The sequence below is a fragment of the Lolium rigidum genome, chromosome 7 (assembly GCF_022539505.1).
Source record: "Lolium rigidum isolate FL_2022 chromosome 7, APGP_CSIRO_Lrig_0.1, whole genome shotgun sequence".
Taxonomy (NCBI): domain Eukaryota; kingdom Viridiplantae; phylum Streptophyta; class Magnoliopsida; order Poales; family Poaceae; genus Lolium; species Lolium rigidum.
In genome coordinates this window covers 314,386,291-314,413,510 of record NC_061514.1, presented here as the reverse complement: position 1 = coordinate 314,413,510, position 27,220 = coordinate 314,386,291, and the positions used below count along the sequence as shown (strand labels likewise).

At 44.2% G+C, this 27,220-nt stretch overlaps 1 protein-coding gene across 1 annotated transcript; it reads left to right on the top strand.

Annotated features, from left to right (window-relative positions):
- The first annotated feature begins 21,336 nt into the window (after positions 1–21,336).
- LOC124675818 (isoflavone reductase homolog) lies at positions 21,337–27,019 on the top strand. Its single transcript, XM_047211891.1, has 4 exons — positions 21,337–21,692; positions 25,349–25,589; positions 25,714–25,917; positions 26,557–27,019. The coding sequence occupies exons 1-4, from the start codon at positions 21,363–21,365 to the stop codon at positions 26,721–26,723; spliced, it is 942 nt and encodes a 313-aa protein (XP_047067847.1). The 5' UTR covers positions 21,337–21,362; the 3' UTR covers positions 26,724–27,019.
- The last annotated feature ends 201 nt before the right edge of the window (positions 27,020–27,220 follow it).

Below are 27,220 nucleotides of genomic sequence, written 5' to 3'. Positions count from 1 at the left end.
TGCAGGACACGGGGTTTGCCCCCCGAGCCCATTCAGCTACAGCTACTTCTAGGTCTGGTGCAGGATATTCAGTTTCTTCCATCTCAACCAGGCCTATCGGACGCTTGAACTTGTCTTGGTACAATTCGGGGTGTCGCTGCTCATATGATGTGAGTTTCTGCACCATGTGCGACAATGAACTGTACTCTGCTTGGGAAGTCAGATCCTTGATCGGCGTTGTGAGGCCCAGTACTGCCAGATCGATCGCTTCCTTCTCAGATAAACGAACCAAATAACATCGGTTCCTGACAGTCCTGAAACGTTGGATGTATTCAGACATCATGTTTCTCCTCGCTCTCGCCGCACCTGTGTTAGATCGGCAATGCCAGCCTCGGTAGCTTCTGAGTGATATTGCACATGAAACTGCTCCTCTAGCTGCTTCCATGTGCGGACTGAGTTTGGTGGTAACGAGGTGTACCATCCAAAGGCTAATCCCGTAAGAGATTGTGCGAAAAAGCTCACACGTAAAGGGTCTGATACTGAAATCAAGCCCAGCTGTGCCAAATATCGGCTTACGTGCTCTATTGAGCTAGCTCCTTCTGCTCCATGGAATTTTGAGAATTCAGGGAGCCGATACTTGGGTGGCAGCGGGATCAGATCATACTCGTCAGGGTACGGCTTGGAATAGCCGATTGTCTTCCTCTTCGGCAGGATGCCGAACTGGTCTCTCAAGATGGTGCTGATCTGTTCCATGGTATTAGCTGTAGGGACCGAGCCTTCATGACTCGTTCCAGTAGCATATTTTGCTAGCCATGCTTGTTTGTCAGCATCTACTCCAGAGATCCCTGTTGGTGCGATCTGGCTTGTGCGCGCCAAGGCATTGCAGTCCGGCACGTATGTGCACACGTATCCATGTGGGATCTCCTTGGGCGGCTCATATAGGAATTGGCAATCGCTAGGATCGCCTCCAACCTTGTAGACAACGTACGCCGGTGAACCCGGCGGTTCTGGTGCTGCGAGTGCGAATGGCAGCGGCGGTCTAATCTGGAGCGGTATCTCTCCCTAGTGAGTGATGACCCACAAGTATAGGGGATCGCAACAGTCTTCGAGGGAAGTAAAACCCAAATTTATTGATTCGACACAAGGGGAGGTAAAGAATACTTATAAGCCTTAGCAACTGAGTTGTCAATTCAGCTGCACCTGGAAAAGCACTAGCAACAAGGGTGATGTGAAAGTAGCGAGTGATATGAGAGCAATAGTAACGGTAACACAGCAGCAGTAATAGCAATATGAGAGCAATGGCACCGGAAGATAGTTGATACTACTTCCAATGACATGTAGAACTAGTATATGATGATGAAAGATGGACCGGGGTTCCCAGCTATCTACACTAGTGGTAACTCTCCAATAACAAGTGTTGGGTGAACAAATTACAGTCGGGCAATTGATAGGATTGAAATAGCATTAAGACAGAATATCAAGATCATTAATCATGTAGGCATGTTTTCCAATTATAGTCGTACGTGCTCGCAATGAGAAACTTGCACAACATCTTTTGTCCTACCAGCCGGTGGCAGCGGGCCTCAAGGGAATCTACTTGGATACTAAGGTACTCCTTTTAATAGAGCACCGGAGCAAAGCATTAACACTTGGTGAAAACATGTGATCCTCACATCACCGCCATCCCCTCCGGTTGTCCCGATTTCTGTCACTTCGGGGCCTTTGGTTCCGGACAATGACATGTGCATACAACTTGTAGATACAATCTAAGCAATAAGTATAGAGCTCAAATCTAAGATTATGCCACTCGGGCCCTAGTGACAAGCATTAAGCATAACAAGATTGCAGCAACAATAACTTCATAAACTTTGTAGATAGACAATCATAACGTAACAATCCATCGGATCCCGACAAACACAACACCGATTACATCGGATGAATCTCAATCATGTAAGGCAGCTCATGAGATCATTGTATTGAAGTACATGGGAGAGATGAATACCAACTAGCTACAGGCTAGAACCCGTAGTCCATGGGGGAACTACTCACGGAGCATGATGGAGGCGATGGCGTTGATGGAGATGGCTTCGGGGGCACTTCCCCGTCCCGGCAGAGTGCCGGGACGGAGACTTCGTCCCCGGGTTGGAGTTTCGCGATGGTGGCGGCGCCCACGGAGTCTTTACGGAGTTTCGTCAATTGGTACGGTGTTTTTAGGTCGAAAGGGATTTTATAGGCGAAGAGGCGGCGCGGGGGGGCACGGGGGCTCCCCACCATAGGCCGGCGCGGGCCCGGGCCGGGCCGCGCCGCCCTATGGTGTGGTGGCCCTCCGGCCCCTCTCCGACTCTTCTTCGGTGTTCGGAGCCTTCCGGGAAAAATAGGAGGTTTGGCGTTGATTTCGTCCAATTCAGAGAATATTGCCCGAACAGCCTTTACGGAACCAAAAACAGCGAGAAAACGAGGAGCGGCACTGTGGCATCTTGTTAATAGGTTAGTTCCGGAAAATGCATGAAATCATCATAAAGTGCAAGCAAAACATGTAAGTATTGTCATAAAACAAGCATGGAACGACAGAAATTATGGATACGTCGGGGACGTATCGGCATCCCCAAGCTTAGTTCCTGCTCGTCCCGAGCGGGTAAACGATAAAAAGAATAATTTACTGTAGTGACATGCTACTTACATAACCTTGATCATACTATTACAAAGCATATGAAATGAATGAAGTGACTCAAGGCAATGATCTATAGTTGCTAACAAGTAGATAACATATAGCAAAACTTTTCATGAATAGTACTTTCAAGACAAGCATCAATAGTCTTGCACAAGAGTTAACTCATAAAGCAATAAGTTCAAAGTAAAGGCATCGAAGCAACACAAAGGAAGATATAAGTTTCAGCGGTTGCTTTCAACTTGTCAACATGCATATCTCATGGATAATTGTCAACACAAAGTAATATGATGAATGCAAATATGCAAGTATGTAAGAATCAATGCACAGTTGACACAAGTGTTTGCTTCTAAGGTGGAAGGAAGTAGGTAAACTGACTCAACATAAAAGTAGAAGAAAGGCCCTTCAAAGAGGAAAGCATCGATTGCTATATTTGTGCTAGAGCTTTGGTTTTGAAAACATAAAGAGAGCATAAAAGTAAAGTTTTGAGAGGTGTTTGTTGTTGTCAACGAATGGTAGTGGGCACTCTAACTCCCTCGCCAGACAAACCTTCAAAGAGCGGCTCCCATGCATTATTTTTATTTTTGGGTGGCACTCCTTCCAACCTTTCTTTCACAAACCATGGCTAACCGAATCCTCGGGTGCCCGCCAACAATCTCATACCATGAAGGAGTGCCTTTTTATTTTAGTTTTATTATGATGACACTCCTCCCAACCTTTGCTTACACAAGCCATGGCTAACCGAATCCTTCGGGTGCCGTCCAACAATCACATACCATGGAGGAGTGTCTATTTTGGTTAATTAATTTGGGACTGGGAATCCCATTGCCGGCTCTTTTTGCAAAATTATTGGATAAGCGGATGAAGCCACTAGTCCATTGGTGAAAGTTGCCCAACAAGATTGAAAGATAAACACCACATACTTCCTCATGAGCTATAAAACATTGACACAAATTGAGAAGCATTTTGAATTGTTTAAAGGTAGCACTCAAGCAATTTACTTTGGAATGGCAGGGAAATACCACATAGTAGGTAGGTATGGTGGACACAAATGGCATAGTGGTTGGCTCAAGTATTTTGGATGCATGAGAAGTATTCCCTCTCGATACAAGGTTTAGGCTAGCAAGGTTGTTTGAAGCAAACACAAGTATGAAATGGTACAGCAAAACTTACATAAGAACATATTGCAAGCATTATAATACTCTACACTCGTCTTCCTTGTTGCTCAAACACTTTTACCGAGAAAATATCTAGACCTTAAGAGAGATCAATTATGCAAACCAATTTCAACAAGCTCTACAGTAGTTCTCCACTAATAGGCTTAGACTACATGAAAAAACTTAATCATGATCTACTTGAGAGCTCAAAACAATTGCCAAGTGTCAAATTATCCAAAACATGATGAGGCATTTTCTGTTTTCAACCAAATATAAATAAGTGCAATAGCTTCCAACTTTTATCATTGAACATTAAAAGTAAAACGAAGAACACGAGTGTTCATATGAAAAAGCGGAGCGTGTATCTCTCCCACACAAGGATTGCTAGGATCCGAATTTATTCAAACATAAACAAAACGAAAATAAACACACGGACGCTCCAAGTAAAGCACATAAGATGTGACCAGAATAAAAATATAGTTTCGGGGAGGAACTCGATAAGTTGATGACGAAGGGGATGCCTTGGGCATCCCCAAGCTTAAACGCTTGAGTCTTCTTGAAATATGCAGGGATGAACCACGGGGGCATCCCCAAGCTTAGACTTTTCACTCTTCTTGATCATATATCATCCTCCTCTCTTGACCCTTGAAAACTTCCTTCACACCAAACTTCTCATAAACTTCATTAGAGGGGTTAGTACTCAAAAAATTTGAATCCACCTTGGTCCTGTAGTGGCACATTGCAAGAACTCAATAAAACATTAGCTACAGCTCTCTACGTCTAGAAAACCTCGCTTAAAGTCCACAAGAGACAATGCAAAAAACAGAGACAGAATCTGCCAAAACAGAACAGCCAGTAAAGACGAATTTTAAATAAATACTTCCGTTGCTCAAATCAGAAAACTCAAAACTAATGAAAGTTGCGTACATATCTGAGGAACATGCACGTAAATTGGCATAATTTTCTGAGTTATCTACAAAGAATTAGACCCAGATTCGTGACAGCAAAGAAATCTGTTTCTGCGCAGTAATCCAAATCTAGTATCAACCTTCGATTAGAGGCTTCACTTGGCACAACAATACACAAAACTAAGATAAGGAGAGGTTGCTACAGTAGTAAACAACTTCCAAGACACAAATATAAAACAAAGTACTGTAGCAAAATAACACATGGGTTATCTCCCAAGAAGTTCTTTTCTTTATAGCCATTAAGATGGGCTCAGCAGTTTTAATGATGCACTCGCAAGAAATAGTATTTGAAGCAAAAGAGAGCATCAAAAAGCAAATTCAAAACACATTTAAGTCTCACATGCTTCCTATGCAAAGGAATCTTGTACACAAATAAATTCATGAAGAACAAAGTGACAAGCATAAGAAGATAAAACAAGAATAACTTCAAAAATTTCAGCATATAGAGAGGTGTATTAGTACCATGAAAATTTCTACAACCATATTTTCCCCTCTCATAATAATTTTCAGTAGCTTCATGAACAAACTCAACAATATAGCTATCACATGCAGCATACTTTTCATGATTTCCAAATACATAATTTTTATCAAGTTCAAGAATAGTGGAATTAAAACTTTCAAACTTACTTTTATTAATAATATAACAAGGTAGTTGATCAATCTCAATAGATATGGGACTCATAGAATAAGTCAAGAACTCTCCAATCCTATTTTCATTAGTAGTACAATTAATATTATCAAGTAACATAGGACCATCATCTAGAGCTTTATCATAAACATTTGCCAAGCAAAATTCTTTAGTACCATGCATTTCGACATCGGGCACAAACAAAGCATTATCATAAGATTTATCAAAGTAGCATGGATTATCATAGATAACAGTAGCATAATCATTCTCACAAGTATTACTCATAGGTACTATTTCAAGAGAATCCACAGGAACATAACATTCAACCTCTTCAGGTAAGCATGGAGGACAATCAAATAGTGTAAGAGATAAAGAGTTACTCTCATTAGAAGGTTGACATGGGTAGCTAATCCATTCTTCCTCCTTTTGTTCGTCGCTCTCCTCTTCTTTTTCATCCAATGAGCTTTCGGGTTCATCAATTTCCTCCTCTTTTTCATCCAATGAGCTTTCGGGTTCATCAATTTCTTCTTCCAACGGTTCTCGCAAATTGTGAGTGCATTCTTGTGCATTAATGTGTCTCTCTTTATAATCAAGGATATAAGGATTCCTACTGTAGCATTCTATGCAAGAATTAAGGATAGTAGAGACATAATCTTTAAGGTCCTTACAAACAACACAAGTTTCATAATTCTCAACCATGAAGGATTCTATCTCGGAGGCTCCCATAAATAAGACAAATTGTTCTACCTCTTCGAACCCATAATGAATATAGCAATTCCGATTATAGCTCTTAATAAAAAATTCCTCACTAAAGCCACATTGAAATTTAAGATGTTTAGTGTCCTGTTGAGAGCAACGAGTTTATATCATGGCGTTTAAGCAAGATTTTAGCAATTGTATTCAGTTTTTCTATCATAGCACTCATTATTTTACCAGTTCTTGATTCTCTATAACAATTATAACATTCCATAAGCTCCAAGTAGGTTGTTGGTTCTCCCATAACAGCAGTTTTTAATTTTTTGGTTTTTCAAATTTTTATGGATTTTTGGGTATATGAGACAAATAGAACAAGACAAAAATAAACTAGACAAAAGTAAACTAAGCACAAATAAACTAGACAAAAGTAAACTAAGCAAAACAAAATAAAACAAAATAAAAACAGAGAGAGAGGTAGAGTGTACTCCCCGAGGTGAACTTATGAGTAGAGCTATGCCTCCCCGACAACGGCGCCGGAAAACGAGTCTTGATGACCCACAAGTATAGGGGATCGCAACGAGTCTTCGAGGGAAGTAAAACCCAAATTTATTGATTCGACACAAGGGGAGGTAAAGAATACTTATAAGCCTTAGCAACCGAGTTGTCAATTCAGTCGCACCTGGAAAAGCACTAGCAACAAGGGTGATGTGAAAGTAGCGGTGATATGAGAGCAATAGTAACGATAACACGACGCAGCGGTAATAGCGATATGAGAGCAATGGCACCGGAAGATAGTTGATACTACTTCCAATGACATGTAGAACGAGTATATGATGATGAAAGATGGACCGGGGTTCCCAGCTATCTACACTAGTGGTAACTCTCCAATAACAAGTGTTGGGTGAACAAATTACAGTCGGGCAATTGATAGGATTGAAATAGCATTAAGACAGAATATCAAGATCATTAATCATGTAGGCATGTTTTCCAATTATAATCGTACGTGCTCGCAATGAGAAACTTGCACAACATCTTTTGTCCTACCAGCCGGTGGCAGCCGGGCCTCAAGGGAATCTACTGGATATTAAGGTACTCCTTTTAATAGAGCACCGGAGCAAAGCATTAACACTTGGTGAAAACATGTGATCCTCACATCACCGCCATACCCTCCGGTTGTCCCGATTTCTGTCACTTCGGGGCCTTTGGTTCGCCGGACAATGACATGTGCATATAACTTGTAGATACAATCTAAGCAATAAGTATAGAGCTCAAATCTAAGATCATGCCACTCAGGCCCTAGTGACAAGCATTAAGCATAACAAGATTGCAGCAACAATAACTTCATAAACTTTGTAGATAGACAATCATAACGTAACAATCCATCGGATCCCGACAAACACAACACCGATTACATCAGATGAATCTCAATCATGTAAGGCAGTTCATGAGATCATTGTATTGAAGTACATGGGATAGATGATACCAACTAGCTACAGCTAGAACCCGTAGTCCATGGGGGAACTACTCACGGAGCATGATGGAGGCGATGGCGTTTATGGAGATGGCTTCCGGGGGCACTTCCCCGTCCCGGCAGGGTGCCGGGACGAGACTTCTGTCCCTCGAATTGGAGTTTCGCGATGGTGGCGGCGCCCTGGAGTCTTTCACGGAGTTTCGTCAATTGGTACGGTGTTTTTAGGTCGAAAGGGATTTTATAGGCGAAGAGGCGGCGCAGGGGGCACACAGGGGCTCCCCACCATAGGCCGGCGCGGGCCCGGGCCAGGCCGCGCCGCCTTATGGTGTGGTGGCCCTCCGGCCCCTCTCCGACTCTTCTTCGGTGTTCGGAGCCTTCCGGGAAAAATAGGAGGTTTGGCGTTGATTTCGTCCAATTCCGAGAATATTGCCCGAACAGCCTTTCACGGAACCAAAAACAGCAGAAAACGAGGACCGGCACTCGTGGCATCTTGTTAATAGGTTAGTTCCGGAAAATACATGAAATCATCATAAAGTGCAAGCAAAACATGTAAGTATTATCATAAAACAAGCATGGAACGACAGAAATTATGGATACGTCGGGGACGTATCAGTGAGTTGCCAGGGTAGGTCCTGACGGAGAGTACTGATGCTTCATGATCTCTTACACCACTCGGACCGCAACGCGCTCAAAAGCGTTCACCAAGCTCTCAGAATGGAGGTGTAGGGAATGAGCTACCATGTAATTAATCTCCTGGCGTAGAGCTCTGGTGCGTTCCTCTGAAGAGGTAGAGAGGTCTACTTCGTCGAGGGCACCTTCAGGGGAGAACCCTTTCCATCTGATGCCATGTGAACGGGTCTTCATGAAAGAGCCGATGAGATCGGCTTCTAAGATGGCTTTCATCTCATCGTACTTCTTCTTGTGTTCTTCTGGCAGATCTGCGTACGTGACTCGGTTCGCCCACCACCTCATCCGCGGCTTTTGACATGGTTGCTGCGGATGTCGACGTAGTGGTTGCTGTAGAGTGTCCCACCGGGCGTGCCGGAATGTGTTGCGGTCGGAAACCCACCGGCGAGCGGCGACGGGCAACACGATGAGAGCCGGGAGGCTCCCGGGATTGCGGCTGACCCTGGTCCCTCGGGCGACGGCCCGCAATGCCTTCTGGCACACGCGTCCTGGTGCTTATGAGGGCGTGCCACCTGACCTATACCTGGTCAGGAAGGTGATGGATTGCTTCGACTAGTTTCCTGCATGGCAAACACGTAAACGTTAAATACGAGCCCCGATCGGCTCTTAAGTTGTTCTGTGGATCGGCTCAAAGAGCCGATTGCCCCATGGTTCATGTTAGATTTATAAGGACATGGGGATCATGCCTTATCAGTATCAAGCTAAGCTAATCTACGACAGTCTAGGGTTTTCACCGTATAATCGGAATATCCTATGCGTAATTGAGCCTAGCAGATACGTAAGATGATGGAAAACCAACACTAAAGAGGCCTAAAAACCAACGTGAAGTTGATCCCCGGAACAATCCCTCTAGAGCTTAATAAACCACACCTTACGCACTACCGGATCCTTCAACCCGTTTATAAGGCCTAACCATACGGATATCAAACCAATCCTTGAGGAACAAGGAGCAACTATAACGGATTAGATCTACTCAATAATGAATCAAGCAAGATGCTGCCCCTACACCTAAAATAGGTGTAAGGGCAGCTAGATATCGAGGGGTAGCGTAGCTAAACAAGTGCATCGTGAAAGCATTGTGATCAACCCCAAAACACCTAAGATAAGGGTGTTGCTCGCCATCAAAAAGGCTTCAGCACGAGCAACACCAATAACGAATAAACGTATACTGCCTAGATCGCAAGATGCGATCTAGGCAGCATGTTGCTTACCCGGGAGAAACCCTCGAAACAAGGGGTGGTGATGCGCCTAGATTGATTTGTTGTGAACGTGTTCGTCCTCCTTCTCAATAACCCTAGATACATATTTATAGTCCGTAGACTTTCTAAGTTGGGAATAAACCCAACCGTGTACGAGCTAAACTCTATCTTTTAATTCTAACCGACACGTATCCTACTATATTTACAGATACACGGGCAATCTTGCCCAAACTTCTTGTACAAGGCCGGTTCGGGAATATCTTCCATGTATATCTTCTAAGCCCATTTAATCACGGCCCATCCCCAGACTTGGTTAAATTCTGGTGATAACAATTCATTATTTAAAAGGTAAAATTAGCAGTTGCATCTAATCGACTGTGATTGAAAATAGTACATGTCTTTTTATAAAGAACAAATGTGTAGAACAATGTCTTTAAAGAACAAATGTGCAGAACATCTAGCAGGAGGTGGCGATGACCACTACAAGTGGTAATACCATTGTAGCTATATTCCTTTTTATACACGTGAATTTTTAAATACATCATGTCTACATATGATGAATTCATTTTGAAACCGTAACAACGCACGGGCGCTCAACTAGTGTATCTAGATTTACTGAATCCACGACAAATTATTTAGGACCAAAGGAATATTAGTTTTTGTGGGTACGAGTCTAGGCAAAGATGTTTATTTTCTTCATAAGGGTTTGGTAAAATAGACAACTAGTAGTGCGCCACTGCTAACAAGTACCAGTGACGCATTAGTGGTGCGCCACTGGTAAAACACGTACCAATGGTGCATTGGGCGGTGCGCCACAAGCTGTAACACATGTGCGCCACAAGTAGGAGTAAAGGTGCGCCATCAAAGCCCCACCCTGTGCGCCACAAGCAGGAGTACTAGGTGCGCCAGAGGAAACCCTTGCAGTGTTGACGCTGTAGAAAAACAAAACAAAAATGCACGACGTGGTGCGGTGGTCATGTTCCCCTTTTCTTACCCTTTTTATTTTCATATTTAAGACAGATTCAATTGAACATTTGTCATATATATAGCAGATATATTATTACAGAAAAATACAACCAACTTTTAAACTTTGCAAGTAAAACCCTAAAAGAAAAAGGGAAAATCAATCAAGTCCCTGCATCCACAGGGATGGAGAAGCTCCGTCTTCCTGCACACCGCCGGTCAACGTCGGCGCGGAGGTCGACGATGAGGTGGACTGCTACCTCAGCGCCTCCTCTTCGTTGTCACTGCTCCTGGCGCCGACCATGTCTGCTCCTAGCGGTGCCTGTGATGTCCTCTGTAAGGGCGTCCGCGCCACGGACGGAACGTAGTGGCACAACGTCCACTACGACGCACCGGCTGTTGGCCACCTAGACACATCCCTTCGGCGTCGACCTTGTCTTGGCCAGAGATCACCAGCGGCGGGGGGGGGGGGGGGAGAACGGGGGGGCTGCGGCGGAGCCCGGTGGGCGGTGCGACAATGCGGAGGTGCATATGAAGAGGTAGGGGCGGCGGCAGAGCCTGGCGACCGGCGCGAGGGCAGGTCGATCCCCGCATTTGCAACGCCGACACTGCCCCACCACTATCCCCCGCGGCTTCGACGCAACAGAGGTTCGCTCACGCTGGTTCGCGCGCCGTCGAGCTGAGGAGCTAGGAGTTGTTCTTCAGCGCCTAGAGGAGGGTCTCGATTGGGCCAAAGAAATGGATGTAGTACTTGAGCTTGGAGATGATGGTGGGGCGGCGGAAGCGGGCGGGGTCGACAGGTGGGCGATCCGGGACGGGGACGAGGCGGGCGATCTAGCACTGTGGCAGGACGCTACCGGATTTGGAGAGGAACCAAACGCGATGAGGAGGAGAGATGCGAGATTACAGGAGAGGGGAGGAGAGATGGACATGTGCGGTGGGTGGGTGGAGAGAATTATGGAGAGAGGACTGGTGGAGCATCTGGCCATCGGTGGGTGGGGTCGGGGGACAACGGGGTGCCGCGTGTCGTGGGACTGGGCTTGTGTCCGCCGGTGGGAATTTCATGCAGTGGTGCACCACATATATGTGTACGTGGTGCTCCACTGCTAACTTTAAACCTTATTTATAATATAGCCCCACACTTACCAATGGCGCACCATTTATAGGTGTGCCACTGCTACCTTAACTAACAGTGGCGTACCAGGAAGTGGTGCGCCACTGGTAAGTCTGTGGGAGGGGGCGGGTCTAGCATAGCCACAGTAGTGGCGCACTGCTGACCAGGTGCACCACTGGTAACATAAGTAGCAGTGGAGCACCTTTTTGTGGTGCGTCACTGCTATATAGCAGTGGCGCACCAGTGCAGTAGTGCGCCACTGCTAGTGATCTTCTGGCTAGGCCTTTTTCCTAGTAGTGGTTACCACAGTGGCCAAGACATGCGCAACAAGCTCACGCCCATGCACTACCTAAAACTAATCATAGTAGAGAGTAACATATAGCACATGTTAGTACTCTATGTCAATATCTCTATAGTGGGTAGTAACATTACTACGAGAGTGGTGTTTTGGAACATGGGAGCATATGCTCCCTCTATTTTGAAATTCGTCTTACACATATTTTAAATTTCAAAAAAATTGAAACAAAAAATTCGCACGTACATATTCACATGCTACACACTCACAAAGTTGTTTCATAAAAAATGAACTTGTCATGTGACTTGTGTAAAAAAGACAAAATTCAGTGCTAAAAGTAATGCTTTTTACAAGATAAATTTTCTCTTTTTTACGTAGACCACAAAAAATATTGATTTTTCGTGAAACTTGACGAATGCACATATATTATGGAGATGTACATGTAGAATTTTGTGTCAAAAAATTTCGACAACTCGAAATATAATTTTTTTGTGTAGGGAGCATACGCACCCAGGAGCCGAATTGAATTTCCGGTAGTAACATATATATAATAGCATACAAAGTCATACTACCTCCATCCCAAAGCTTAAGACTTATATTTTCTTAAAAAAAGTCAAACCAAGTAAAGTTTGACCAAAATCTTAGAACAATCTATCAACAAATATAATATTTTTTAGACAACATACGATAATGTATTTCACTATCTATTTAATGATATTAATTTTTATTTTGCATGTTAATGATATTTGGTAAAAGCTTAATCAAACTTGTCATAGTTGACTTTCTAAAAATAATATAAGCCTTAACCTTTGGAGTAGAGGTAGTATTTGTTAGGTTGTAGACTCAACTTATTTTAAAATATGTGATGTTATGATAACATAGTAGCTACTCACTATCTTTCTTCATTTATTATCATTAAACGTCACCAAAAGTATTGGGGTATTGGGGTGTTTGATATTACTATATGTTACTCTAGTTTTAACCGTGTGAGATCTAGCGACATTCTCGTGAACGCCTAGTCCAGTCTTGTCAGGCCACCGAGATGAACTTCTGTCGCCTAGGCCCAGACGTGATTCCCTCTCATATCTGGCCGATTTGACCTTTTCACTCCACCAAGAATGCACACTACTTTTGCATTCGTCCTCGAGTGGAGGGTCTTGATTGGGAACCAGGTCTACTCATCATGAAAAGAGGACATGTTGGCTGCACTAGAAGATCTGGAGGTGCCTTGGCCCCCAAGGAGACGACAAAAATTGTAACAAACTCGCATGATTTTGTTAGAAAAGCACACACGAGATGTTGTGAGATTTTCTGGGCATTTGGTGGATGTTGTGTTTTGCTCTGTTTTTTTTTACTGTAGTATGATTTTTTCATTAAAATAGTTGGAGATTTTTATTACAAATAAATCTACAAGTTTTTTGAACAACATTTTATTACTGCAAACACACAGGTTTTGCTGTAATCATTTTACATTTTATTTACGTTAATTGTTTTTTGCAAATCAGTCCGCTGTCAAAAAAATGTTCCCACCACAAGAACTTCCCCAAACTCCACCACACCATAGATCGGGGCCCTTGGAACATCTCCACCGAAGGATTTGGTCCCTCTCCAACTAGTTTGGGAATTTTTGGAGTTCTTGGTTCTCAAGCCCTACCTTGTGTTCTTCTTGCTCCCTTGATCAAGGAGAACAATGTCTTCGGGTGATGAATGGAGTGATGAGGACCGTGGCACTGTTGCCAAGCGAGGGAGGCACTCAGGGATTCCACCACGGCGCTCTACTGGTCGTGCTCCTCAGACTACTGGTGGTAGCTCATCTGGAGGCCGCACCAAGAACACTGCCCAGAAGAGGAAAGATAAGCACGCTGTACAAGGAGATGATGAGGAATTGCCAGACTTCAATGTTGGCGATGTCCATATTGGTGCATGGAAAAGGCTTCGAGAAACCAATCACTATCGCTTTGAGGCTCCCACTTACACCGGGGGTGACAAGTTCTTCTGGACCCAGAGTCAGCAGAGGATGTGGAATGAGTACTATGACTCCCGAGAGCACATGAAGAATGGCTGCATTGTTATGCCCAAGGCTGTCAAGGATGTTATTGAGCTGCATGCAGCCACCACACATCGGTTTGTGGTTGAGACTTTGAAGAACATGGGGCTGTATGAGCTTGTATGTCTGACGCCTTCTGATGGATGCTATTGCCCACTCTTGGTAAGGCAATTCCACTGCACTGTGCACTTCCATGATGATCCAGCCCGTACCATGACATGGATGACAGACAAAGAGAAGTACTCCTGCAACTATCTTGACTTGTGTGATGCCCTTGGGTTTGGTGGAGGTCGTGCTCACGGTTTCAAGCTTTACTCTCAGCAGAAGTTCAACAAAGGAGACATTGCTTTCTGCTATCCTCGGGAGCCCACCGCTCGTCCTCCCACCATATCTGGCATGTTCTACTCCTATCTCCTGCTTGCCAAGTTATTCAAATAGTCTCTCATTAGCAAGTCAGGCGATACAAGTGAATGCCGAGGATATCACTTGAACTTGATGTACTACTGCAACCCTGAGCACCGGCGACGCATTGATGGATGTGATCTCATCTACTCTGAGCTGAGGAGATGTGTTCGCGACGAGATGACCCCGAACTATGCTCAATACATCCAGCTCCTCATCAACAAGGTTGTGCCTGCTCCTCTCAATACGCATGGTGAACGGGTCAAGATGGAAGCATTCAAGGTTCCTGTCCAAGGTGATAGACCGGATGTCCCCGACATGACACCTCCTGAGCGCCGGTCCAAGGAACGCCATGACCCTACTAGCTCCAGCTTCACTCGGCGCCCGCATCATGGTATCTCTAGGTTCTTCTCCTCCATGTGGCAGATGTGCAAGAATACGAATGATGTTGCACATCAAAGCCTTGCTATGACCCAAGAGACGAGAAGGCGCCAGAATGAGTACATGGCCACTCGGAATATCACTTTTCCTCCTCCTGGCCCTGAGTTGGAGCATGTTCATGCACCTAACTGGGAGATGCCTCCTCTCACTGATCAGATGTTCCAGAACTTTGATCCTACATGGTACGGCTTTGGCGGTCCTCCTCCTCAGCCTGCTCGTGTCCCTACTGATGATGATGATGAAGAAGATGAAGGTGCTACTGATACGCGTGATGATGGCGAGAGCTCATACTCCGCTGGGCATGAGATCTTTTGATGGGTGCGCTAGCATCTCTCCTCTTTTTCTTCGCCTTTTTGGTGTTCCGATGCCAAAGGGGGAGAAGAGAGTAGAGTCTAGTATTCACGGGGTGTTGCCACAAGCCATGGGAGTTGCTTTATTTGGATTTTATATGGCTTGTGCTTGTTTACTTTCAGTTTTTCAAGAACCATTTGCTATTTCCAATAATTCGTGTATGGATGTGTATGGACGACTATTATGTGTGCTACTCTATGTTAGGATGATTATGTGTGCTATGCTTATATATCTTGATATGCACATTTCCATACCATGCTTGTTTCCTAAAGATATTGGGGGAGCTTCTCATATTTCACAAATGGTGCACTTTGCATTCAAACGCAAATTCTCCAAGTGCACACATTATGGGGGAGCTTTCGTAATATCTTATATGGAATCAAGGTTTAGAGCTTATCATAATATCTATTTGTGACTCTAGCTCGGTTTGTCATCGTATACCAAAAAGGGGGAGATTGTAAGGGTATTTTACCCTTATCCATTATTTTGGTAACAATGACACCGTGCTAGTGTATTTGGACTAATACATGGCTACAAGATGATTCCCAGGTATTAGCCAAAGAGGTATAAAGGTGTATCAATGGAAGAAGAAGGCAATGGAGACCCCCCCAATTCGACGAAAGAATCAACAGGATTTTCCTGTGTCTGGCCGGTCACCGGCCCGGTCGGACCGGGCTACCGACCGGCTGCCCCGGCGCCAACCGGATTTCGCGCTTGTGCCATCCGGGCGCATTCCAGTATGTCCAGAAGCTCCTCCGGTCAAGTTCCGGTCCCTGCTCCGGTTGAAACCGGCCGGCCCGGTCGAGAGCCCGGTTTGACCGGCCTGTGCGCCGGCCGGCCCGGCGCCAAACCCGGTCAACCGGATTCCTCGAAGAAAATCTGATGTGGCAAGTTGACCAACGGCCATTTTTCGAAGAACACTATAAATAGGCCTTCTCCTACCTCTGAACAGTTAGGCAACATACTACAAGCTGTTCTTGAGCTCTCTCTCTCTCACTCCATTGTTAGAAACACCAAAAGCCTCCGATCTCCCTCCTCCTCCACCCAAACTCAAATCCCTCCGGGGAATCACTAGAGGAGGACCCGGTCTACTGTTCTACCAAGCCAAATCTCATTCCCCCTTGTATTCATCGAGAAGCTTGCTTCCTAGGGTTCCTTGGAAACCCTAGGTGGGCAAGAGGAGTCCGGAAGCATCCGGGCTGTGGATTTGCTCCGGGCAAGATTGTGAAGGTTTGGAGGCTACCTCAAAGTCTACCACAAGTGAGTGAGCTATTCCTTCGTGGGATAGGCTCCGGAGAATAGGGTGAGCCTTCGTGGCGTGGGGAATCCTTCGTGGGACCTCCACCCCTCCAAACGTGACGTACCTTGTTGCAAAGCAAGGGAACACGGGAATACATCCTCGTCTCCGCGTGCTATCGGTTATCTCTAACCGAACTCCTTACTTGTGATTTAAACTCGCTCGAGAGAGCCTTCGTGCTCGAGATAGTTGTATCTTCATATAGGTTGCTTCACCTAGTTTGCATTAGGCTCATCTTTATATTCCGCAAAGCCTGATATTGCAAAGAAAGAATTAAAATTTGTAGAAACCTATTCACCCCCCTCTAGGTTTACCATCTCTATACTTTCAGTAATCGTTGAAGTTCATGAACTGACTATGAATATATGTGGTATTGATTGTCAAAATAAAAAAAGTTGAGATAGTTTAACACTTCCAGCACGGTCGATCACAAATGCGAGAAGTCCAATTAACCCGTTAAACTTGTTTTAAAGTTTACTTTATAATCCTTAGCTCTCAGTTGGTTCAACTTTTACCCTTAAATTTTTAAAACCGTTCAAAACTACCCTTTAGGCAATTTGACTTGATTTGATCATGTTTTCTTAGCCACATCAGTGTTTTTCTTAATCCCATGAGAATATTTAGAGCATCTCCAACACGGACTTTAAAAAGATGTGCGCTAAAACTGTTTTACAGCGCTGGTTTAGTGATTTAAGCGCGTACGGCAGGCGATAGCGAATCGGACCACCGTAAATTGCAGATCATGCAGCAGAGCTTCACCAACAATGCCATGAAACGAAGATCAAATAACCCAAATAAAAAGACTAGAAATAAAATATATTACATAGTTCATACAATAGATGGAAAATAAAAATAGACTAAAACTTGCCATTGTGGTCGCCGTCGGTTGAGCTCTCGATGGAGGTAGACAAGAAAAGGTCGAGCCAACGCTATTCATCATCGCTCATCTCGTTGACGGACCAGCTTCCTGCGTTGTCGGCCCTCTTTGCCGCCTTCCTTGATGCTTAGAAGGCGCCCAGAGCGTCGGCATCCTTTAGGAAGTGGGTCGCCCACGCCTCCATGGCGTGCTCGTCTTCCTTGGTGTAATAGAGGCGCCGGAGTCGCGCGCGATGGCGCCTCCATGGCGCGCTTGTCTTCCTTGGCGTGGTAGAGACACCGCAGTCATGTTTGGTGGCGCCCAACATCTTTACTTGTTAGCGGCTTCACGCGTGTTGACGTTGTGGAAGTTCATGTCCGGCGTGGGCAGCCGATTCGCTACCTATCGCGTCATACGCCTGCTCGGCCTCGTGCGCCGTGTCGAAGGTGTCGAGGCCAATGCGCTCGCCGCCTGCCCTAATCTCCACATAGAAGTTGCCGGCCAGCCATGCGGACTCCACAGAAACCGGAGGAGCTCAAGTTGCGGTGCGGAGGCATCCCGACGACGACGCGTGGGTGCTGGGGCAGGTGGAAGATAAAAAAGGAAAAAAGAAAGTTTCAAGGTGGTGGTTTATCTAAACGCGTGACCACACTTTTATTGCGCATGCTGAAACCAACACGCAAAATATAGCGCCCGCGATGCCGTGTTTAACCGATATCTAGGAAATTTTTAGCGTACGCAGCAACTTTACCACGTCTGCAGGAGCATTGATTTCGCACGCTAAATCGGCGATTTCCCAGGAATGCTTTTTACTGCGCTGTTGGAGAATATTCTTAGTAGTAGTAGTAGGTCTAAGGAAAAAAAAATATACGCATTACATTTACCTGTATATGCATGAATACTTTCTTGGAAGGATAAAAGAGACGCAAGAGATGTACGTGTCTATCTTCTCCCTCTGTGCGTGTTCCTCCACGGAACAATATGGGAGATGGGTGATGGAGGAGTGCATCCACCGGCTAGGATGCACTGGACGCCAGCGCCATACCCTGCCAAGACACGCCGCCTTTCCCTGCCCGCTCCTGCCCTTATGGCATCTCCACCGGCCCAAAGTATTTTGGATACAATTTGTGTCTATTTATGTCGGGTGCGAACACGAAAATTGATCACATATGCGCATGTACAATAATCCTAGACGTACGGATTTCTTGGTTACGGAAACCACTACGGATTGACGTGGAACGAATTGGTTGGTTCAGTTTGCTTTCCTTGCTTAAAAATCGGAAACAACCACCCTGCCTGATGTGTATGTGATGAGTCCGTAAGTGATTTCCGTGAAAAATGTCCGTACGGGTAGCATTGCTCGCGCATGTATCAGCACCTTCTTAGAGACAATTGTACTATGCACTAATTAGAAAGAAGAGAGAAAAAAAGATGTCTTTTGTGTAGATATTAATGGCCAGCACATGGGCATGAATCCATTCAATGAGGAGAGAAGGGGGCCAGCCAGACCAAAACGGACGCGTGGACACGTATTCCTACCGCATATTTGATTCACGTTTGCATCTCTGCGCGCTGCGGTTATTTTGTGTCTATCCGCTGAAGCATGTATTTATCCGTGCAGACGCAAACGGACGAGATGCCCTTGCATGCCCCCTGTCGCTGAGCAGATTGGATGGCGTCGGCCCCGGGATCTGGCTCACCAGCAAAGGAGATGGATTGGATCGTGCCCTGATCGAGTTTCACAAACAGAATATCTCGCGAGAAGAGAGAGTGTGAGAGGCATGCTACGTACTCTCCCTGTTCTAAAATATTCTACGTTCTACCTTTAAAATTTGTTTGAAAATACTCTACATTCTAGTTTTTTCTAGTTTTTTGCCAACAACAACATTGAAAAGGAGGTGGTTTTACTCTTTTTATTGAATGTTGTTATTTTCAATGTAGGTTGAATAGATTGTTCAAATATCTAATAGTACTAATAAATGCACTACTAATTCGTCTTATTTTTTTGAATGTAGATTAAATTAGAACGAAGGGAGTAGAGTGGTAGAGATGTACCAGGAGGTAAATACATGCGAGATCAATTATCAATACATGTACATGTATGTTAAGGTTGGATATAGGAAAAGAACCGCCGATGTGGTAATAAAACCCACATCAAACCCATCAATCGGCGCAAAGGTGTATTATGAATGGTTTTTAGAAATTAGAGGGTGAAACTTGAACAACTTAATAGTTTTTTAGGGTACCCTCGTACTCTATTTGGAGGATGGGAGTACCAGACATATATAGCCATCCATTTAGCAGGGCATTTTCGACTTTTTCAGTTACCCCTGATACATCATACGCCGTCGCATGTCTTGCAAGGTTAATGCGATGATCTCTCTTGAAGATGGAGTCGAGGAAGACGGCGGTAGCAACTTCTGTGACGTTTGCGTTGGCGTGCGCGGAGAGTCTGCTTGACTGGATGTGCTTCTCACCTGCTATTGGACGGTTTAGAAAGGCATTTGGTTTTTGGATGATGTCAGTTGATGTATTGTCACCCCCTTCATCCCACTGTAGGTCTAGTGAGGTGGCTTCGAGGTTGATTTCTTGTATTGCTTCTTGTAAGGTTTGCGAATAATCTAATAAAAAGCCGTGTGCATCCTTTGGATGCAGAAGTTGATGCGATTTTTCCCCCTTTTCGAAAAAAAAAACATCATACCCGTCGCCTCTACCCTCCCGATCGCGCTCTACACCCAATATTCCCAAGCACCATGGGTCCGCTCCTTCCGAGCGCAACGCAGACTTCATTCCGATCAAAAGCAGGCCCTCTCCATCGCTACCTCATCCCAACCATCAAAGCCTCTGGTTTCAGCACAATCTTTTAGGCTATCTGCTATGCACGAGACGATGAACCAACTGCTAATTTGTGTCCATGAAGTTCAACCCAGATCTTTGATTTCGATTTGGAAATTATCACTTCCTCTGTGTGAATTAAGTTGATTCTGTTGGGTTCTAGTTCATCATACAACAATGACGCGCATGGTTTAGATTAAACTTGTTAGGCATCTTCTGTAGTGGATTGGATTCAGGTATAACTAAAAAATAAGTTGTCCCGACAGAGGTGTATATCCCTGCCGTGTGGACTTGCTACGTCCATCCCATGATGATGAATGTGGAGACTGGTAGGAGGCTCGTCTTGTCATCGCCAACAAGTCGTGGCAGCGTCCGAGCTCCGGCCGCCACGAACAAGATCATACGTTTTCAGATTTCGAATACTTCGCCGTATATTCTTGGAAAGCTGATAACAGTTTTGCCCCTGGGATCAAGGTACTCCATGGCTTTTGAGCTAGTACTCCATAGGATTAGTGGTGGAGTACAAAAACATTCTAGCCATTGGATCAATAGAAATGAATGGCACATACTAATTTTGGGGTACTGTAAAAGTCCTCACACCATATGCTTTCATGCACCCTCTGCACAATCACATCACCTATGTGCAACTGAGATTTTACTACTTGCACATGGCTCGCGACTAAGATAAATACCGAGGACCATTAGATTGCTTCATTAACCGTGCTAGTTATTGCAACATGGATTGCAAGTTAAATTTTGATGATATCATGTGACGTTGAGAGAGAAGTATAAGTTGATTCTTCCCATTGTATCAACCTTAGCTACACATTGCAAGCCAAGAACCACGTGTGCTCACAAAAGAAAGTATAGTAGTACTGAGACAAAATGAAGGACAACGTGACATCGCAACTCCAAATCTCAATCAAGCGACTAGGTCGTTGGCAAGCCATATCACCTGGTGCCTGGTACCATCGCACACCAACTGCAGGTTACTTTAATACTACTAATAATAACGATTTGACGGATCATTGACTCTAACGGATATCGGCTCCGCGACGGGTTGCGTCTTCTACCACTCCTCTCGATTTCACGACTATTATGAGAAAATAAACAGCCGCGAAGAACAACCGAGCAAGAATAGCAACTCCCGACCACAAAAAGTGGCATGGGCCTGATAGCAGCCTGTGTCCCGCACACAAATTGCGACCCCAGCTCTCTAGCAGACACAGGCCACGAACCTCTATATAGTACTACGGCGTCACTTGCGGAAGCCAACGACGAAATCAATTTGCAGCTTCTATCTCAGGCATGGAGAAGAGCAAGGTTCTTGTAGTTGGTGGCACTGGCTACATCGGAAGAAGGATTGTGAAGGCGAGCTTAGCTCAGGGCCACGAGACCTTCGTCCTGATGAGGCCGGAGATCGGCCTCGACATCGACAAGCTCCTTATGCTGCTGGCGTTCAAGGCGCAAGGAGCACGTCTCGTCGAGGCGTCGCTTGACGACCACCACGCCCTCGTCGCCGCCGTGAAGCAGGTGGACGTGGTGGTGTCGGCCATGTCCGGGGTTCACTTCCGTAGCCACAACCTCATGCTGCAGCTCAAGCTGGTGGAGGCTATCAAAGAAGCTGGGAATGTCAAGGTAGGCTATCTCACTCAGGGGAGGTAATATATATGCAACTGTATAAATTTCCAGTTCAAATGAGAATTTCGTATTTCTAGTTCACCATCTTTAGCACCCATCTATCTTCAGAAAACAAAAACAAAAACAAATCTTAGCACCCATCTATATCTATTGAAAATTGAGTAAGTTCGGCATAGAAGAGGTTGGGTAATTACATTTTCTTTCTGTTTTTACATTATGTGCAGTTGGTGTAATTACTAATTACACCAAAGGTCCGACGCAACTTTTTTACAACTCCAAGTCTTATACGCAACAGGTCAAAAGAAAAGTCTTATACGCAACTTGCTCGATTTAGAAATCATAATTTCTCAGTCATATAGAAACAGCAAACCAGGTATTACACACACTCACACGCAGACGCACACATATATATTGTAGTATTTGCCTGGACCTCATTACTAAGGTGTTAAGGTGGGATCTCAGTGAGATTTTATTTATAGTGTATTTTACCACTTCTAGTTTTAAATTTTAGTATCAAAATTTGCACTAAAAAAGCAAAATGCATTAGAAGTGAAATTTCGATGGGATCTCACTTAACACCCTACTCATTACAACCGGAACTTTAGTGCATTTTCTGGAGGATTCTATCTGATATTTATGTGTTCCAATGCTCTTCAGTTTTCGCTTAGATATTGTACGGGGAAAAGCACACATTAAATTTTATCTGTTTTTGGGGAAATATCCAAATATATTCACAAGAAGTATAGAACACCTCAAACATAATAAAAATTACATTGATATAATTGGACCATCTAAAGACCACTAATGCCGCCAGAGTGAGCCGGTCAGCGCGGCACTATCGCCGCTCCCTTACCGAAGCCCGCCTAACGTTGTTGATGATAACCAGGAAGTCTTTGCGCACGTGTTCTAGAGCCAAATTCGTCGCCATTGAACCCTTTAATTGACCCGAATTTTATGACACCAAACCTATAACACACGTAGATTAGACGAGATCCACCTCTCCAGGGAAGAGGTGACCAGATGAATCCCCGGCCTTCTCAACGTCACCAGGAGATCGCTGCCGACAAGGTGGACGAGGAGGCGGATATAGCTTATTCTTGTCACATGCAACACCACCATAGCCATCATAACGACGATACCGATTGAGCAAACTCTAACTTTAGGCAACTTCTACAACGCTGAGCGCAGGTCCAAGGTATCTACCCCGTCAAACCAGCGGATCGGTTAGTAGAGGAGACAAGTACTCGTTGATTCCAAGCTGATAGGGTTCCCACCCTAGCCACCACCTATCTTTCTTTCACGAAAAGTCAAGTCAGGGTAAACTGTCTTTACAAATAGACACCAAGTAATTCTTGTGTTTGTGGCAGATTTCAATGTTTTTGGTTCCCAGCAATCTATTCATGTCTAAAATTTATAATTACACAAAAAAATACTTTTCTTTCGTACAAAGTGAAAACAGTAAAAGTTCAGTCGCCGGGCCAGTGCATTAGGACAGAGCTGTCGGTATTCTATTCCTCAGCAGACCGAGACAACCTGAAGTACTGTGTGATGACCTTGACAAGACAACAAGCACCAATCTTCGATAAAGTGAAACCCTTTCCTTGGATGCTTTCGGATGACATTTCATATCCTGCATTAACGATCATGCAAGTCATAGATCGAGAGTTGATGTGGGCTAGTGGGTCCCGAAAGTTGCACAACAACATCAGCACTAGATCGTTGGTCCCCTTCAAGGTGAAACGCAATTTTTGGGGTAGGATAACTCCTGATCTCGCGTGAACAGTACACCCAAGGTACTTCGATACATCTAAATTGTTTAGATAATCAGACAACCTTTATACAACTTAGGAAGTACAAAGGATATGTGTACGTGCATAATTTATCTCGATTTTTTAAATGGAAAATACCTTTTTTGGGACGATTGTTCGTCGCGGGATCAGCAGTCCCCTTACCTGGTGCGTATTTTCAACTAAGCATGAGACCAACACGAACTATGCCTAGCGGAGGAGTCTCTGAAATTTCATGAAGACCAGGTATTTTCAACTAAGCATGAGACCAACACGAACTATGCCTAGCGGAGGAGTCTCTGAAATTTCATGAAGATAGAACCCCTACTTAGTGAGAATTTCGGAAATCTGATTCTGACGGAACTCGAACTCCCATTCCCTTTGATAGGAAGACCAACACCAACTAGAAGACACCGATCTTCTGCTAGGAGCATTCGAAAAACTATTTCTAGAGGCACGAGAGTCTAATCACATTTTTGAAGGATATGATTCTCCAAAGTTGCACTTGCACCATACTCCATGTAATGTTGTATTTTGATCGTCTAAGACAAGAGTTCGACTAAGAACTATTCCAAAATTATGTAGTAATTTGAATCTGTACCTAATAGTACTTCGCGTTGTGATTTTGTAGCTCATAAACCACATAGTAGTATTAATAAAGCAGCTACTGGTCAAGACTTTGTATTCCTCGATACAGGGTTTCGTTCCACTTAATAAATAAAGTCACACGGCCGAATCAGTACAAAGTGATGATGAAACTCTCTTACAAAGCAGAACAAATATAAAGAACAAAAACATGAGAGATCGCACCCTCCACACACATCTAAGAGACCCGACTAAAGATGTAACAACACCTTGTGAAACCACCGGACTTCGTTGCCCTAGACCAGGACCGCCTGCCCTCTCACTCTTGGGAGTGGAGAGCCAATCCTGCCAGCAAATACCGAGGACCAGGACCGGAGACAACAAAGTAACGTGTAAAGGGTGAGAGGCCAACGAGAACACACTACGCAAACAATGAAGAGCACCATGGTTCGATTCGAGTACGTCCGTTGGTGGAAGCACAACAGGATCGAGGGGAACCGAGCTCCACGCCAACGTCCCCAACAAGATGACGACACCACGTGCCGATGTCGCCGAGACCTAAATTGTTTAGGGTTTTCACCCAGAGCTTTGGTGTGGGGGAGGTAAAAGTGACACCCCAGGAGGGTCACGACACCCACATGCATCGCCACCGCTGGCGTCGAAGCGCTAGGCTTTCGCCCGCAAAAACCTCCATGCCATACCACGAACCAACGGACCGCCTGCTACCATCAAACCTGACCTCCATGACACGTTCTGGATGCGGCCACTGCCGAAGAACCACCAACACTAGGATTCCCCGCCAACTGCTCTTGACCGTCCACACGGTCGAAGAAAAGAGCCACTGCAACGCCGCTCGCCGGAGAGCCATCCGGTCCCCCACCCAGACATCCATGATCTCGCAATCACCTATATCATTCACACTGTCACCTAACTATCGTGGTGATGCGGTGAGGTTTTGATCCTTTGCAGGTCTTTTGTATCATAGCCGAGAGTTGTGCTGATGTAGCGACGATAAGTTATTTGTTACCCATTATTTGGTTGTATCTTATGTTCTCCCAGTTTATAGAAGCCATAGTTGACTTAAAGAAGAGCAAGCCACCACCTAAAGATGGGTACGCGTGACAAAATAATTCTTGTCAAAAAATAGGTTATGAATTAACAAACAAATTGTAGTATTATGAGTATGACATATATGTTGTGATTGTTCTTAACTAGTTTGTTGTATTAAAGTGATGAAAATGTCTCCAGCACAATCATAAGACGCATTAATTTTGCATGCAGCGTTTCCTACCATCTGAATTCGGCATGGACCCAGCAAGGATGGGTCACGCCCTTGAACCAGGAAGGATCACATTTGATGAGAAGATGGAGATAAGGAGGAGGATAGAAGAAGCAAACATTCCCCACACCTACATTTCAGCGAATTGTTTTGCTACTTACTTTGCTCCTAACCTGTGTCAAATGTCTACACTTCTTCCACCCAAAGAGAAAGTTCACATATATGGAGATGGCAATGTCAAAGGTAAAGATGGACGTTTGTTGTACATATTAATTTATCCTAACTGTGTGAATCCCGGGCTAGATGTATTTGCGGCTCCCTTCAAAATCCTACTTCAAACTAAATATAGTTATGTTGTACTATGAAGTGGTATTCATGGACGAAGATGACGTCGGGACATACACAATCAAGTGCATTGATGATCCACGGGCCTTGAACAAGACAATATACCTAAGACCGACAGAGAACATCCTTAGTCAAAATGAGTTGATTGCTAAATGGGAAAACCTCTCAGGAAAGGTTCTTGAGAAAATCCCCATTACAAGTGATGAATTCTTGGCGTCAATGGAAGGTAACAACGATACATTTCTGTTGAATCAAAATTATATTGGTGAAAATAAGTTTACAAATATAAATGTGTGCAAAACATTTCATCTTTGTGGAGAGGTGTTTTAATTATAGGCCATGTACACTTGAATCATGTCTTCACTTGAACATGTGAGCGAGTGAAGAGACAGAAGCATGCCTTACTTTAATCAAGGAATGATCACTTGCCTCATAAGATAATATCAAAACTATTATTTGTTTGTACCTGAAGTCATACCCTTTTCACACGATTTCTAATAATCGTCTTTCATCACATATTTTCGGCACATGAAGTCATCACTTGTTAGAGATAATATTAAAGGTCAACGTATTACATAATATTTATTTTCGGTACCGTCAATGTGGATGCCTAAGTCTTCCCTACAATTTTAAATATGGATCTCGTATGCAAGTTGTAATTGGAATTAAGAGCATGATTCGGTCTACTTCAAGAAGTAATATTGTATCCATGTTTTGTAAAAAAATCCATGAGAAAATTATGTACTATCACCTCCAGTTAGTAACATCTATTATTTAAAACCCTTTTTAAGGAAGTTGCAAAACCGAGTTTCACCCTTGAAAATCCTCAATTTACATGCTTACTATCCTGCTTACTTATATCCAGGTATGGACCTTGCTAATCAGGTGGGGGTAGGACATTACTACCACATTTTCTATGAGGGTTGCTTGACAAACTTTGACATCGAGGAGGATGGGAAAGAAGAGGCTTCTCTGCTCTACCCAGAAGTTCAATACACCAGGATGGACGAGTGCATGAAACGCTATCTGTAAACACACAACACGTGGTGCACACCACCTATGCTCACATAAAGTTTCATGCATATGTTACTTTCACCGTGTTCAAATTATTCAGGTTATAACCAAGTCAATAATTTGTGATCTACCATCTAGTGGTTCCTTGGAAGTGTCCTATAATTTAGATTTCTATTCAAGTTAAGTGAATACTATGTTAGTTTGTAATAGTTACGAATTATGTGTCTTGTAACTTTCAAATTGTGAAATCTTTATTGTTGGTTACTCAGTTTGGACTTTTTGTAATGAGCTTGTATGTTTTTATTTGGATTCTATGTCCGTTGGTAGTGTCAAATCTATAGAGGGTGGACAAGGTGGTCCATGTGCCACTTGAGATTTGTACAGCCTATGTATCATAGAAAAAAGAAAAAGAAAATAAAATATTGCATGGTTGTATCAACCTAACATGATGTTGAGCTGGACCGCTGTCTATTGGTAGTCATGACTCATAACCAGCGTCGGCTTTTTTTTGCTTC

What these genes read in the sequence shown, in the direction of transcription:
- LOC124675818 (XM_047211891.1), top strand. Translation starts at nt 21,363, where the DNA reads ATGGAGAAGAGCAAGGTTCTTGTAGTTGGTGGCACTGGCTACATCGGA. An exon ending in AAGAAGCTGGGAATGTCAAG is followed by an intron (nt 21,693 to 25,348) that starts GTAGGCTATCTC and finishes TTTTGCATGCAG; the next exon opens with CGTTTCCTACCATCTGAATT. An exon ending in ATTCTTGGCGTCAATGGAAG is followed by an intron (nt 25,918 to 26,556) that starts GTAACAACGATA and finishes ACTTATATCCAG; the next exon opens with GTATGGACCTTGCTAATCAG.